We start from the raw sequence: 16500 nt of genomic DNA on the forward strand, positions 1-16500 counted from the left end.
AAGAGAGGGAGAGAAACATCAATGTGTGGTTGCCTCTTGCACGCCCCACATTCGGGACCTGGCCTGCAATCCAGGCATGTGCCCTGACTGGGAATCGAACCAGCAACCCTTTGGTTCAGGATGGCATTCAATCCACTGAGCCACACCAGCCAGGGCTGTTTCTGTTTTTACTTTTTTTAAAAAGGGCCCATACTTGCCCTGGCCAGGTAGCTCAGTTTTTTAGAGCATTGTCCTGATACACCAAGGTTGCAGGTTCGATTCCCAGTCAGGTCACATACAAAAATCAACCCATGAATGCATAAATAAGTGAAACAACAAACTGATCTCTAAATAAATAAAGCCATACTCAAAATGTGCTTGATTTGGTTTATCACTCAGCTGTGAGATCCTTGAGAATAAGGCCCTAACATTCTAGCACTAAGCAAATAAATGTGGTTGAATAAAAAGAGTTAATCGTGTATGCTTTTAAGACCTTAATAAAAGAACCAGGGAGAGAGTGTCTTATGATTTTGATGTATCACCTGAAATACTGTCAGAAATGGAGAAAATCTCAGGGTCCTCCCAGAGCTACTGATTCAGAACCTGAATTTTTAACAAGATCCCCAGGTGACTCAGATCTTCCACATACCAGAAATGAGTGAAGACAACATGCGGGAACGCTGTAATAGAGTTCACACCCCCATCACCAAGAGGAAATTCTGCAGTGAACACTATACCAACCAGGTCCTATCTCACTCTTTAACGGATACAGCACACACAGGAAGTGCATTGGTTAGGTAAAGTCGATTTCCTCTTTAGAAAGAATTCAAAAGCTCCTTCAGCTGTTGCAGGGCCTATGTTTTGTTTTTGTTTCAGAACCTCAGAAAAAAAGGAAGTATGTGAACACAAAGCTGTGAGAAGGCCAGGGCGGGGAGAATCCATTTCCAAATTCACCCCCTGTACTTTCATTGTAATGTGTCCCCTTTTGTTCATAGAACCCCATCCACTGCTGTTTCAAACTTGATACAACTTTGGCAACATTTTATTCTCCCTGAAATACAGCTCATAATCTAAAGCCTTGGTCACCTTCAAACCAATCATGTAACCAAGTGTGTTTGCTTAGTTTTATGAAGCTTTTAAAAAAATGCAGGCTTCACTGCTGAGTAAATTTGTTCCTATTTGATGTGGTATCATGGTCCAGTGTATTCAGGGTTAGCTCACTAAATCTTCACAACAGCTCTGAGAGGTGGGTCTGTATTGTTTATATAGAAGAAAGTGAAGCTAAAAGACATCAAATAACTTCCCCAAGGCTTCCCAGTGCCAGAAACAATCTGACTCCAAGACGGCAGTCTTTCCATGAGCCAGGCTGTTTAGTTCATACAGATCCTATCTGAAAGAGTTCCCGGGTAAACCTGTAAATTATGTATTGACTGAGTCACTTCCTGATGTAACGTGTATTTCTTGTCCTTACAGGAAGAATCCTGTGGTAGTCAACACTCAGCCCCAAATGCTACCTAGCCATTCTAGGGCAAAAACCCAGGATGGCTTGTAGTAGATTTAAGAATACAAATGATACACAACTCAAGGTCTCAAAAAGGAAACTAATATACATTGTTTATCTTCACTGATAATATTCTGAGCCAATTTTCCACTAAAACCTCCACTATAACAGACCATCAAAACTTACTCACAAAAAAATTTTACTTAAAAAAATACTTATTTACAAAGTTTCCACTATAGTTGCTTAATCCCAAAGAAACTGTACTTTTATACAGTTGCTATACCAAGAGAAAGGATAGGATAGGACAGGCCAGGCCAGAAGAGAATAGAATGTGTATTTCAGGAAATTAAGTAACTGGACTCTCTTCCAGCTCCTCTAAAACATGCATCTTCATGACTTCACAGAAGAAAAGAAATTTTTATCTTCCAAGTTGAATCTAAGAATTTATTTTCCCAATGGTTTTGCAAATAGGAAACTAAAACTATTTTAAAATTAGAGACTGGCTTTAAACACCATTAGCTAACATTAGAACATAATGATCAAAAATAAAAGACAAAGATACGAAACACTCAGCTGAAATTGAAGAAGCTAACCAAAATGTTTCTTCTCAGTTCATATGAAATGTACTGCATTAGCTATTTGTCTTTGCACTGACACCAAGACATTAGTCATTAAAAATAATGATAGCAATAACAATACAGGTCTAGTGTATTGTTACTGAATACCTACTGTGTGCTAGCTACTTACATCCACGGTCTTATTTAAACTCTACCACAACCCTACAAAGAAAGCATCTGTAGATGAGTAACTTATGAGTCAGGGAGATCAATTTGCCCACATCATAAAGCTAATAAAGTGGCAGAGAATTTTAATGGTCTGAGTCATGTATGGACTCATAAGAGCTGCTCTGCTGCCTTTCCTTCATACCTCTCTTACGATTAGGCTATTTTTGTAATGCTTATTTAACAACTTTCAGAAAGAAAATCTTAATTATATGATTGGTGGTGTTAATTTTAGTGACCTCCAGTGAACCACAACTCGGTACTCACATGCTTACACAGTCCTCTCCCCTAGAACAGAAGCTGGGCCTGTAACTAGCAATGCAGTCAACATGCACAGCTACAGAGTGGAACTGATACTCTGCCAGTTTCAGGCCTCAGCCTTAAGAAAACCTGGCAACTGAAACTTTTGCACCTTGCAGGGTCCTGAGTCACCATATAAGAAGTATGTCTACCTTTTAGGAGAGAGCAAGGGGAAGGAACAGGAGAGTAGGAAGGATAGGAGGGAGGAAGGGAGGGATGAAAAGAGAGAGACGGCACTGAGGTCCCGCCACGCCAGAATTCCAACTGACTCCTGCTACCACTAAGGCTTCACACAGGTTAACTGAACATTCTATCTTGAACATTCCAGTTTTAGCTGCCATCTAATTGCAGTTACCTGAGTGTTACCAGCACACGTAGGAGAAACGGTCGATTGAGCCTCAATCAATCCCCTGAACGGCAAGCAAATAAAATGATTGCTTTTAAGCCTTTATACTGTGATACAGTTTACGGAGCAACAAATAATCAAATCATATGATAAAACAAATGTTTAATTCTTGATTATTTGCATTAATGAATAGGGTGCATATAATCAAGACCACAAATAATATTTTTAAAATGTCTGCAAAATTATACCCACAACATTCATAAAGGCACTCATTCAGTATTTAATGAGATCTAGTATGTTCCAGGAACTGGACTTATAAAGATAAATAAGGCATGGGCCTGACCTAAAAAAACTGTCACTCCGGTAAGGAGACAGTTGCACGCACGTATAGCTACAATAAAGTGTAGTATTAAGTTCTTGTATGAGTGGGACAGCCACAGACTGCCATCAGAGCTCAAAAAGAGCATTCTGATGGGAAAGGGAGTAGGAGAGAATTAGGGGACATCACTTTGAATAACAATAATATTTGGTTATTTTTAGTTTAATAATTATTACAGTTAATATGAATACTTACGAAGCACTTCATATGTCCCAGGCATTGTGCTAAGCATTTTAAATACATTTCTCATTTTAATTCCCACATCGGCCAAGTAAAGTAGGTACAGTCCTTATCCTCATTATACAGATAAGGAAAGTGAGGATGAGGAGTTAAGTCTCTCAAAGTGTCCTGGCTAACAGAGAAGTACTAACCAAGTAAAATAAGGGATTCATTGATTCCTCCCCATAATAAAAGCCTGTCCTATATATGTTTGGCTTTTTAGGTCATGAATTAGCCATGTTATTTACCAGGTTTATAGTAACAAGAATAGTTCTTTATCAAAACTATACATACATTACAATTTCTATTGAAAAGAGAGCTATACAGAAAAACTGACATTCACACACTTTTTAATGAACACCACTGATCTTAACATTATTGATTCAGGGGGCGTGGGGGAGTGGTGCAGGAAAAATGGAGACAACTGAACTTGAACAACAATTTAAAAAAAGTTAAAAAAATTATTGATTCAGAATACTTGTGTTAATTCATGTATGTATATATCATTCTATATTTCAAGTGAGTTTTGGATTCAACAAGCAGCTTTCAGTGTCATGCTTAAAGATAATTTGTGAAAAGACTCAGGCAAGAAAAGATGACTGAAAAGCCAATGTAAATATGTGCCTTTTGTATACAAATATATGTACAGGTTTTTTCTTGGCTGTTACTTAGTGTTGCTTCTGGAGCTTTGCTTCCTGCATTTTGGTGTACCTGGGTCAGTACATTCCAGCCTACCACCCACCAGTGCTCCACAGGTTCCTATGTAATGGGCTCTGTACACCTCTATGTTAAAAATTAGATGGTACATGGGAAATTTTTCATAATACATGCTTATGATATAATGTTAACCAAAAAAAAAAAATTGCTACAAAGTTGCATATACACTAGTCTCTCAATTTTGCATACTAATGTCTAAAAGGATAACCAAAATGTTAATAGTGCTTTTCTCTAAGTAGTAGAATTATGGGTTATTTTAAAATTATTTCTTCTATTCTTGGTTTTCCCCAGCTCTATATTTAAGCTTTTTTTAGGACACTCTAATAGAGGCATTCTAAGTACTACTACAGTACAAATTATTTCAAAAATATTTCTGCACTGTTTTGAAAATAGGTAACAGAAGGGGAAGTAGGAGATAAAAGGAGCAATAATAGCTTTCTTTTCTTTGCTTAGCTACTAAGACTTCCTGCCCCGGTTCTCTGAAATAACTTGTTTTCCCTGCTGAGTTCTGTATCTGTCCTAGCCTTTAACTAATATGCCATGTGTTTTCAAATCCTGTGGGAAGAAGAATCTACAGAAAACCTGGTCTATTAGGAATACCAAGATTAGGAGTTAAGTCTTAAAGAAATGATCTGAAATCAACTACTAAAAATTGAAAACAAAATACTGTGAAGGATAAATGACCACATTACAGATGTTAAGACACCCTAGGAATGCACTGGCTTGAGATTGTCAATTATTCACTTGAATGTCATTGTATAATTATGTAACAAGCTTATGATATGCCAAACAACGTTTTAATCTTGCGGATAAACCACAGCAATTTATGACAACACACCTGGGGTTCAGATTAAACTGCAGAAATGGGGGGAGAGCGCATGAAGTGGTAACGATAGTGTAAGACAGTGCCTCAGTTTTACTGTGCCTGCACATCATACCCGGCAGTGTCGTTAAAGGGTAGGTTATAATTCAGCAGGTCTGGGCGGGGTCCGGCTCCTGCATTCTTCACCAGCTTTCAGGTGAGGATGCCACCGCCGTGGCCATGAACCACCCTTGTAGTAGCAAGGATCAAAGGGACATCACTGGCTAGAGTTGGGCAAGGTCCTCACCAAACAGTGTCTTGATTAAGTACCAGGATCTGGCCCTTTACTCTGAAAGAGCAGAGACTTATTTTTGTCAATGCCCTGGGAGTCACTGAATAACACCAACTAAAAGGCCCATGAAGGCCAACACATTCATTTTATAAAGTGAAATATAACTGTACGCAGTCTAGAATATCAATAGTTCTCACTGTAGGCACCTCCAATTCCTCAAACTAATCCCCCTTCAATAACGTACAAGGATGAAGCTTCTAGACCTGCAAAGCTGAGGACTAGATCGTGGAGAGTGGCAATGTCATCAAGGCAGTGCCACTCTGTAGGGCATATCTGACTGGCCAGCTGACATCACCTTGTGACATCTGGATCAGCTATCTCTATTAACAAGAAGCAGAAAAACCAACACGTAGAAATAAACAAGTGATGAAAAGCACAATGGGAGTAAAACCTAAAAATGAATACACAAGAATTTAGGTTTTTTCTCATCTGTTTTGATTTTAGCAGTAATAGTCTACTAATCAGCATCTAAGGAAAGAGTAAATCCGTGAAGGCAGTGGTCTATTCCCCTGACCACAGTGTTTCTAGGACCTAGGAGAATCTCTGACCTGCAGTACACACCCAATAAATATTTACTGAGTGAATGAACAAATGAGTATTTATAGAGAGTGGGAGTTAATTTCTTTGGTATTTACACCTAAGCACCAAGGACTCCAGGGAGCTGTAGAGAACTATTCTTAATAATTTCAACATCAGTTAGGCCAGACTAGCTGTAAACACTATCTGATTTCCTGAAGACAACGAACATCTCGCTAGTCTTTTATTCAACCAGTAAGAGTTACAGACTACCCCTGCATTCCTACACAGCACTTCCTTTTCTAAGACAGATGGTAGAGCATGAACTTAACCACAAGAGGAGAAACTGCTGCATGCGAGCAGTTGTTTTTGACAGAATACTTAAAAGATTTTGACTCTTCCTTCTAGACTTTCATAGACATGATTTCTTAACATGAGACAAATTTCATAAGCGTTTTAAAGGGTAAGAAACAAAAGCAAAGGTAAAAAGTATGCCAAGAGGTCTTGAAAAAGTTAAATAATTACCATACTACCCAGCATGTCTAAGTATATACATACTAAAAGAACTGAAAACATCCACATAAAAACTTGTACACGAATAATCTTAGCAACATTATTCATAAGAGCCAAAAGTGAAAATAACCCAGAGTCTATCAATTAATGAATGGATAAATAAAATGTGGTTAGCCACACAATGAATATCGTTCAGCCATAGAAAGGAAAGAAGTACTGATACACACTACCACATATATGAACCTTGAAAACATTATGCTAAGTAAAGTCAGTCGGCCCCAAGGGGCCACATAGTGTATGATGCCATTTATATGAAGTGTCCAGAATAAGCAAATCCAAGTAGAGAATGAAAGTAGTTTAGTAGTTGCCAGGGGCTAGAGGAGTGACAGCTAACGGGTAAGGGATTTCTTTTGGGGGTGATAAAAATGTTCTGTAATTAGATGGTGGTAATGATTGCATATCTTTGTGAATATTCTAAAAACTGACTTGCACGTTTTAAGGCAGAAAAAAAAATTTTTTACAACTCTCACCAGAGGATGTGGCAGAAAAAAAATTTTTTTACAACTCTCACCAGAGGATGTGTTCATTGATTTTAGAGAGCAAGGAAGGGAAGAGAAAAAAAACATCAATGTGAGAAAGAAACATGAATCCAGTACGCTTCCAGTATGCATCCAGACTCACCAGGGATTAAATCTGCAGCCTAAGTGTGCGCCCTGCCTGGGACTCGAACCACAACCTTCTGGTGCGCAGGATGATGCTCCAACCAAGTGTGCCACCCGGCCAGGGCTACAGCACAAATTTTGCAAATTATCTCAATTTTTTTTAAATCATCCTTCAAAAATAAAATCAGCGAGTAAAAAAATATACAAATCCTTCCCCCATGAAAAATCTTTGACTAAAAAGCCATATATTTTATGTAGTTATTCTGAAAATGACTAGGGTCCTAAAAATATCCTAACCACCAAACAAAAGCAGCTGCTTATTTTGATAACATTTTTGTAACACAGGCCTTCCTTAAAATGCAAGTTGACAGAGGGCTTATTCTACAAACCCAAACATACAATCCTCCAGAATTAGCTTTGAGGAGAAACGCCGTGGTAACTGGCACTGGCACAAAACAGATTCCAGTTTACAAAAGAATTGCAGTCCAGTCAGAAGGCAATGTCATCAGAAGGCACACCGTGATGGATGTTCTTAGTGTTTTCTGTCTCAATTCCGAGAGGATGGGCCTCAACAACAAAACAAAACAAAGACCCGTGCTAAACTACACTAAATTATCAGAAAGTATGGCCTGTTTTTAAATGATTGGATATAAAAATCTGAAAGAAGATACGTTTGGAAATTGAATACTAAACCATTCAGGATGGGATCACACACACACAAAACGTCATGCACTCACTATCACACCAGAAATTACTAAGTGCTACTCCCAGGTGCTACACTCACTCATTTAGTGTCAAGGCTCCTGCTTAACTGCTGAGGCAGTTCAACAATGGTCCTGTTCATACATAAGGCTGATGTATGAACTGGCTGAAACATTAGTCATATAATGAGATGCTTTAATCTCCTTTTAAACTACGTCCTAGATTTAGAACCTCTATTTCAAAAGAGCAAAAGGAATAAGGCAGATGTTTTCAAATGGAAATCAAGATAAAGACATTGGAAGGCCTTGAAAAGCATTCACTAAATCAAGAAAACCATATCTAGGTTTTGCTCCTAAACTATAAATGACAAGTAGCCTACCTAAAGGATTTTAAAATATATAAAACCTAACGCATGTTGAGTATCCTTAACGATGAGACCATCCCAAGGCACTGTTCGCAGCACACTGTTCTGCCAGTTGTACATTTTCAGATTCTGTGCAGCACCGAAGGTACTGGGATGACAACACAGATTAATATTAATGTGATGAAATCCTACTCCCTTGAAAAGCACTTACTAAGCGCCTGTGTTTACAGCTGGAGAATTGTCTGTCCTATCACACACTGGGAGTGGGTTATATCTTTTTGTGTATAAGTTCCAGGGGGTAGGGAACCATGTGGCTTTCCTACATCTTTGATAACCATGTCCACGGGGAACAGATAACTGCTATCCCTTGAAAGTATATTTAACTTCTCCTTTCAGTACTCCTCTTTTTAAATCTGTTTTTCCATTTCCCTGCACCTCTGCATTCCATCCCTCAAGTATTTCATTCTCCTTCTTCCGACCTTCCAACACAACTTCACCTTAAATTCTAAACTACCTAGAACGGGGTTACGACCAATGGGTTTTTTTAATGCACTCAAGGTCACATGAGATATTAAGTACTATTCTCAAGCATTAATCCCATTCATTTTAGTGTTGACTCTACTGCTGCCTCTCAATCTCTCTCAGTCGCTCTCTAATCCTCCCCTTCCAATATCCATTTTACCCCCATCTTTACCTGTCCAAAGTCTCCACCCCACGTTCTCCTCGGGCTCTCCAAAATCAGGCTCCATCCCTACCGCAGGGTTTCCCCAAAACCTCCACCTCCCCCAGCTCTCCTTAATCTTCACTACCCTCAGTGACGTCCTCAGGTTTTGCTCCGGTCCCTCGTTCTCCGCAACCTCGGACCCCACCCCCCGGCCCCACCACAACCGCACACAATTTAGGGAACGCCCCCTCACACTCTCCCTGGATCCTCCAACAGTCTCTTCCTCTTCAGAGCCCCCCGCACCTCCCGCACCCATTCCCAGAGCCTGCTTGGTCTCCCTGCACCTTCGGAGCCTCTTCCCTTCTCCCTTCACAGTTTTCGGACACTAACACCCCCCGGAGCCCTCCTGGCCCTCGCCCACCCTCCGGGCAGGCTCCCCGGGGGCCCACAGCGCCCCTCCGGGCGCGGCCGTCCGACCTGCCTCTGCGCCTCCCGCAGCCCCTGTAGCCTCTGGCCCAGCTCCCGCCGGTAGCTCTGCGCTGCCTCCACGTTCTCGCGGGCCTCCTGCAGCAGCAGCTCTGGATTCAGCTCCATCGCCACCTCGGCCGCCGGTCCGGGCGCGGTTCCCCACTGTCCAGGGCGCCGCGGAGCGGCCCGGCGTGGCCCAGCGCAGGCGGAAGCGCCGCCCCGCCCCGCCCCAGGGCGGCCTTGATTGACAGCCGCGCGCGGGCTCCCAGCTCGCCCGGCGTCTCGATCCCGGCACCGCCCGGCGCTCCCGCCCCTAGCAGCGCCTCCCGTTCGGCGTGCGGCGCCCGGTCCGCGGCGTCTCCTCAGGACGAGCATAGGGCAGGGAAAGGTTAGTAACGACTAACACCACCTTACGGAGTGCTTCCCACGTCTTATCTCACTCTGGCCTCCTGGCATCTCGGTTTCTCAGAGGAGGACGCTGGGGCACAGAGTGGGCAATCGACGTTGTCAAACCGTGGGGATTTCAACCCAGGTGACTCTTAAATCCTCATTGTCCCACCTCCCCACTCAACGCGAATCCCAGCCGCGGCTGGTATTATTGAGGTTCCCCTGAACCAGGTACCACACCCAGGTCACCCAGAAGCTCATAGTCTAATGAGGGAGCCAAGACTGGCCTTAAACGTTGACCAGCGGTAGGTACAGCAGTCCCGGCTCAAGTCCAAGACAGATGTTAGCAAACTTTTCCTGCAAGGGCCAGGTAGGGACGTGAGTTTTCTGTTGTAACAGCCTAAATAAATGAGCGTGACCATGTGCAAATAAAACTTTATGGACACAAATTTGAATTTCACATAATTTTCACGTGTCACAAAATATTCTTGCAAATTTTGTCAACTATTTATAAAAAGTAAAAACCATTCTAAGTTCAGGGGCCATACAAAAACGGGAGCCCTGACTGGTGTCGCTCAGTAGGTTGGGCGTCCTCCCGGAAACCCTAAGGTCGCGGGTTTGATTCCTGGTCAGGGCACATACCTGGGCTTTGGGTCCAGTCCTCAGTTGGTCGGGGAGCATAGGAGAGGCAACTGATTGATGTTCCTCTCTCACATCATGTTTTCCTCCCTCTCTTCCTCCCTCCCTTCCCTGCTCTCTAAAAATAAATAAATAAAATATTTTTTAAAAAACCAGGAGGTATGTCAGATTTGGCTCGGGGCCATAGCTTGCTGACCTCTGGCCAAGGATGTTAGAGCTGAAAGTTGCCTCAGCCATGGAACAGAGACAGAACATGATTTAATCAAGATTACGCAAAGAATCTGTACTAGAAGCTAAATCCCAGTGTTCCTGGACCAAACTAAAGTTTTTTTTTACCACATTGCTTTGTGCTAAGTAATTGACACTTAGAGCTAGAAAAGTTTAGAAAAGAGAAGCCCCTCTAGAGAAAATGGAAAATTAGCTTTATCCTGAAGATGCAGTAGCCAGGCGTTTTGTAAATACTTACATTTTGTATTAGCCAATGGATCCCCTTTATTGTCTAAGGAGGCTTGAGTTGAGTTTTGTGTAACTTGCAACTTGACAGTATCCTAAGAGATATAAAATAAAGGAGGGGCACAGACAGAAACTCACAGTGTAAGTGGCCTATGTAAAAGACATAAATGTATACTAAAGATACTTAGGAACATCCTGAATGAATAAAAAGGGCCATTGAAGTAGAATCAGGAAAGACTGACAAAAACAAAATACATTCACTTTTATATATTTTCGGCCTTGGCCCTTATACTCCTCACCTGCAGTTGTCTTCAGCCTGGCTCCCAGACTTCTGCCGTACAGAATTGAGAGAAATGACCGAAGCAGCAGATGGGAAAGGGGAAGCTGGGTATCGGGAGATTCGTATTGAATGAGAAACTGAGGGAGAAACTTCAGAGCACTACTGGGGAATAAGAAAAGGGGAGTGGAGACGAGAATATTACCGAGTTTCTATGATTTTTGAATTGAAGACTATCAGGAGATATGACAATACGGTGTGATTCTGGACTGGATCCGTTTGCTGTAAAGAGCATCATTGAACAACTGATTAAACTCGAATGGGTTCTGAGGATTTGCTGATAGTAAAGTATCAATGTTAAATCCCGTTTTTGATTGTTACATTGTAGATTCATAGAATGTACTTGTATAATGTGGGCAATTTACACTCAAATGATTTATTTGGGGGGAGGGAATTGCACTGTATTTGCAATATGTCTATAAGCTTGAGATTTCCACACCTTTGAGTTTTGAAAATTAAAAAACATAAAGCATTAATATAAAATTTTTAAGAAACATCAAGATTAGGATAATCTCTTAATTCTTTTTCATTGCTGGACAGTATTTCTTTGTCTGAATTACTATTCAAAAACTAGATCCTATGACTTATTTAATTATAGCCAGTTGATATTCAAGAATGTGGGGGAAAGTGTGCAAAAAGGGGAGTCAGAGAGTAAAAGAACTGTCGGTATATGCCCAATGCAGTGAGGGGCTTTCTGAGAAGAAGTCAGAGAGAAGGAGAGAAAGCCATTGCTAACCAGATGACCAAAGTGTTCTGGACTAAATCCGTGTTTACCAGATAAGTCTCTGATGACAACTTGATATTCCAGCTACTGCAGTTTTCCCCGCAATTATATCTGATCATGAATAAATAAAATAGCAAGTTGCTTTGTTTGTTTCTTATCTTATTAGAAGTCTGTGCCCCTGAATCAGCTCACCTCTGGTTACACTTGAAAAGTCAATTTGAAACCTATGTGATGCCACAGAGATTAAACAACAAAACAAAAGAAAAAAACCCAACTCTGTAAAGCCCTGTCTGCTGGCCTGCTGGCTTCTGTCATTGCCACCTCCAGACCAGTCTTCCACTGTGTTCAGTCTTCCTCTGTGTTATCAGCCAGAGCATTTACTGTTTAGGAATTTGTGGTCTAAAGTTAAAAAGAATGTTTTCAAAATGTCAAGCCTGGGGGAGTGATTTCACAAGATTTCCTTCACTTTCCTTTGCATTATTTTTTTGTATTGGGTGGATATATTAGATATATATTTTTTTTGCCTCCCATCAGTTAGTAGCTCAAGGAAATAAAGTGTAATGAGAGTAAGATTAGTGTCTTGGTTTTATGGAAGTTTTCCTTTCAATTTTTTTTTTAAATTTCATGTAGTAAAGCCCTCTAGGGTAGGATCAATTCTATTTAATTAATGTTAGAGAGCACACAGAACATACTGTGTTCAAGAACATTTAATAAATTCTGTTTTCTACTGACTCAATCTGTGCCTAAATTCTCCCAATCCCTTGAACTATTTGCTTATCATCTTCCCTGCTTTCACCAGCAAACCTCTAATGGGGGTGTCCAACCTTTTGGCGTCTCTGGGCCACACTGGAAGAAGAGTTGTCTTGGACCACACATTAAATACACAGACACTAACAAAAACTGGTGAGCAAAAAAAGGGTTTTAAGTAAATTTACGATTTTGTGTTGGGCCGCATTCATAGCCATCCTGGGGCCGCATGTGGCCCACAGGCTGTGGGTTGGACACCCCTGCATCCTATTATACCTGGACTAATGCCGTATGGTTTTTCCTTCTTTACCCCCTCCTCTATCCTCCGAATATTCATTTCACTGAACGAATATTTGAGAATCTACTGTGTGCCAACCATACTTTATCTGCAGACAGACCCGAGTCCTACATCTCTAACATTTTTCTTCCGAAAACATTGTTTTGCAAATGTCACCACCTTTACAAAAACTTTTGATGCCTGTTCATGAAAGCTAAAGCTCCTTAACCTGAGCTCCTTGGCCCTTACTCTTCTCTTCATCTCCCTTTTTTTTTCATTCTTAAAAATAACTTTATTATTTTTAAGATTTTATTCATTGATTTTAGAGAGAGAGAAAGCAACATTGATTCGTTGTTCCACTTATTTTTGCATTCATTGGTTGCTTCTTGTCTGTGCCCTGACCTGGTACCAAACGACCTTGGTGTATTGGGACAACATTCTAACTAACTGAGCTACCTGGACAAGGCCTAAAAATAACTTTATTTATTTTTTTTAATTTTCCAATTACAGTTGGCATGCAATATTATATTAGTTTTAAGTGTACAACATAGTGATTAGACATTTATAGAACTCACCCAGATAAATCTATTACCCATCTGACATCATACCATAATATTGACTATACCATAGTCATTACCATAATATTGACTATATTTCCTATGCTGTACTCTACATCCTCATGCTCCTTTCTTTCTTAAACAGCCCACTGATACTCCTATCTCCGAGACTTTATACCCTTCCCCACTTAGTTTTGTCCTACCTGGGATGCCTTTCCTCACTACTTTTGTTTAGTGAATAATACCTTGATTCATTCAACAGATACTTGGTGACTACAATAGTCCCTTTTTATCCAAAGGGAGTACATTCCAAGACTCCCAGTGAATGCCTAAAAGCATGGGTAATCCTGAACCCTATACAGGGTGGGGCAAAAGTAGGTTTACAGTTGTTCATATGAAAAATAATACAATTAACAAATAATATTACAAGAATAAATAAACTGTGTTTTGCATACTCACAACTGTAAACCTACTTTTGCCCCACCCTGTATGTACTATGCTTGTTTTTCTATATGTACATACCTTTATTTAAAGGAAACACTTCTCTCTGGCATATCCAAATTGCCAGCATCATTACTCTTGTGCTTTGGGGCCATTGTTAAGTAAAATAAGGATTACTTGAACATAAACACTGCAACAGTCAATCTGAGAGCCGAGATGGCTACTAAGTGACTAATGGATGGGCATCCTATGCAGCGTAAATACCCTGGACAAAGAGATGATTCATGTCTCAGGTGGGAGGGAGCAGGTCAATTCAGAAAAGCAAAAGTTTTCTTCACACTACTCAGAACTGTATGCAATTTGAAGTGTATGAATTATTTACTTCTGGGACTTTCCACCTGTGGTTGATTGCTGACAACTGAAACCCCAAAGAATGAAACCATGGATCGGGGTGGAGGGGACTGTAAACTCTAAGAGGATAGGAACTTTTCTCTGTTTTGTTTACAGCTGCTTTGTTCATAGCTGACATGTAGCAGCCACTCAATAGTATTTATGGAATAGATGAATGGATGGATGGATGGATGGATGGATGGATAGCACAACACAGAACAGTGAGGTATGGGACTGAAAACAGATTAAAATCAGAGTTAGATATTCCACATCCACTGCCTTATTCCATGCATTTACGTGCCCCCTCCCCATTGCTTCCACCCAACTGAAGGAAATACAAGCACCCTTGCTCCAAAGAGATTGGAGGAGAAACCAAATGGTCCCAGAGGAAAGACCTCCACCTATTAACATTGAGAAGTTCCCCACTGAAAATGCCAGCTCATCTATTGATCAGACTACAGGAGGGCCTATTGAGGAGTCCTACCCATGCTAAAAACTCTCAATCAGCTTTAACAATTTTTAAAACAGCTTCATGGAGTATAACTGATTTGTAACAAAATACACATATTTAATGTATACAATTTGATGAACATTTTCATGAGTAGATACCTGTGGAACCATCATCACAACCAATATAACAAACATTTCCTTTACTCCCCAAAGTTTCCATGTGATCCATTCCTCTAGAGCTCATCCCTCCTTCAACCCCTGAACCTAGGCAATGGCTAATCTGCTTTGTGTCATTAGGGATTAATTTGTATTTTCTTGAATTTTATGTAAGTGGAGTCATACAGAATACACTCTCTTTTCATCTGGCTTCTTTTACTCAGCATAAAGGTTTGGAGATTCATCCATGTTGTTTTACATATTAATACTTCTTTTCTTTTTAGTGTTGAGTAGTAGTCCATGGATATACCACAATGTGTTTATTCATTTACCTGTTGGTGGGTCATTCCCAGTTTTTTTTACTATTACAAATAAAAGCTGTTATAAGCATTTGCGTATAAGTGTACAAATCTTTATAACTATATTGGGAAGGAGGGAGGAGAGAAAGTATACAGGGTGGTGTTATGAGAGACTTAACTCCTTAACTACTATAACAGAGCGTTATTACCTTCTTTTGTTGAATCAAGAAATAGAGGAATCGATTGTGTAGGCGAGGGTCTGCTGGTAGCTGCAGTCCCAGTAGAAGATAGGAATTTGCCCCCTCCTTCCCAAGACTGCAGGGAACAGGCTTTCAGGGCTTCTGGAGGCAGGAGAGGAAATAAAATTCAACCAGACAACTTGTGAGAGTTCCTTGGAGGAATCGGGAGATGATGAGTATTAGGGGGACCAGTCAGACAGAGAGGATGAGGTGGACTCTGGCCTTGACATCAACCAAGAGGATGAACCATCCAGGGATGGAGAAGCAGAAGAGCCAAGAAGGAAGCACCAAGTAGTCACCAAAGCCTATAAGGAGCCTCTCAAGAGCTTGAGGCCAGGAAAGGTCAGCACCCAGCTGGTAGCTCTCAAGAGGCCTGAGAAGAGAAGGCACTGCTACCACTAGAACACAGGATGATGGCTCTGACAGTCAGATTTCATGCATCAGTCTACAGGTGAACACACACAACAAACATTCCTGCAGGTACAGGAGAGGCAGGGTGAGTCAAGGGGCAAAAAAGGTCCCACTGTGAGAGGCCACCCACCCCCCCCAGAGGTTGCTGCTCAGGGAGGCCAAGATCACAGAGGAGCTCGACTTACTTTCCCTAGAGACATATAAGTGACTTCAGGCTGACAAAAAGAAGCAGGTTCACAAGAAGCAGAAGTGTCCTGGGCTCTTAATTAACTTCATTCAGTGACAGTGCCACTGGTTGGGAGCCAGGCCCTGAAGAAGAGAGTATCGATGTGGAAGGATTAATCCTGCTCCCACGGCTTCTGCATTGACTCCCGTTGGGGGACAGGACCTGTCTCCTCGTCGCTGCTCACGCATCTTCACTTTTACTGATGATGAGACATTTGAGGAATGGTTTCCCCAAGAGCAGCCCCCGAAGGTCCCTGTTTGGGGGGTCTGCCCAGTGACCCATCGCCTAGCTCTATACTGGGATCCTGTTACAGACATACCTACCATGGCACTGTGTCAGCCTCAAGACCATCTGTGAGGTGCAAAAGAAGCACATTACTGCCCACAGACTGCCAATCACCGCCTCAGCCCTGGGCCCTTGGCCCTGGCCTACCACCTCCTTCCTGAGCCCTTCCCTGGCTCAGGGTTTCACACCTTGCACCAGAAAATCATCATCAAATGA

The 16500-nt window shown here is 41.3% G+C and overlaps 1 protein-coding gene and 1 pseudogene across 1 annotated transcript in view; one reads left to right on the forward strand and one right to left on the reverse strand.

Annotated features, from left to right (window-relative positions):
• The window catches only part of CRLF3 (cytokine receptor like factor 3), a 32995-nt gene extending 23510 nt beyond the window's left edge, over positions 1–9485 (reverse strand). Inside the window, exon 1 of the mRNA XM_024564991.3 lies at positions 9276–9485. Coding sequence (XP_024420759.3) covers positions 9276–9392 — 117 coding nt within the window. The 5' untranslated portion in view covers positions 9393–9485. The remainder of the gene's footprint in view (positions 1–9275) is intronic.
• A 4932-nt stretch (positions 9486–14417) lies between these two features.
• Positions 14418–16500, forward strand: LOC112308682 (vacuolar protein sorting-associated protein 72 homolog pseudogene; annotated as a pseudogene).

Source organism: Desmodus rotundus, chromosome 9 (assembly GCF_022682495.2).
Source record: "Desmodus rotundus isolate HL8 chromosome 9, HLdesRot8A.1, whole genome shotgun sequence".
Classification (NCBI taxonomy): Eukaryota; Metazoa; Chordata; class Mammalia; order Chiroptera; family Phyllostomidae; genus Desmodus; species Desmodus rotundus.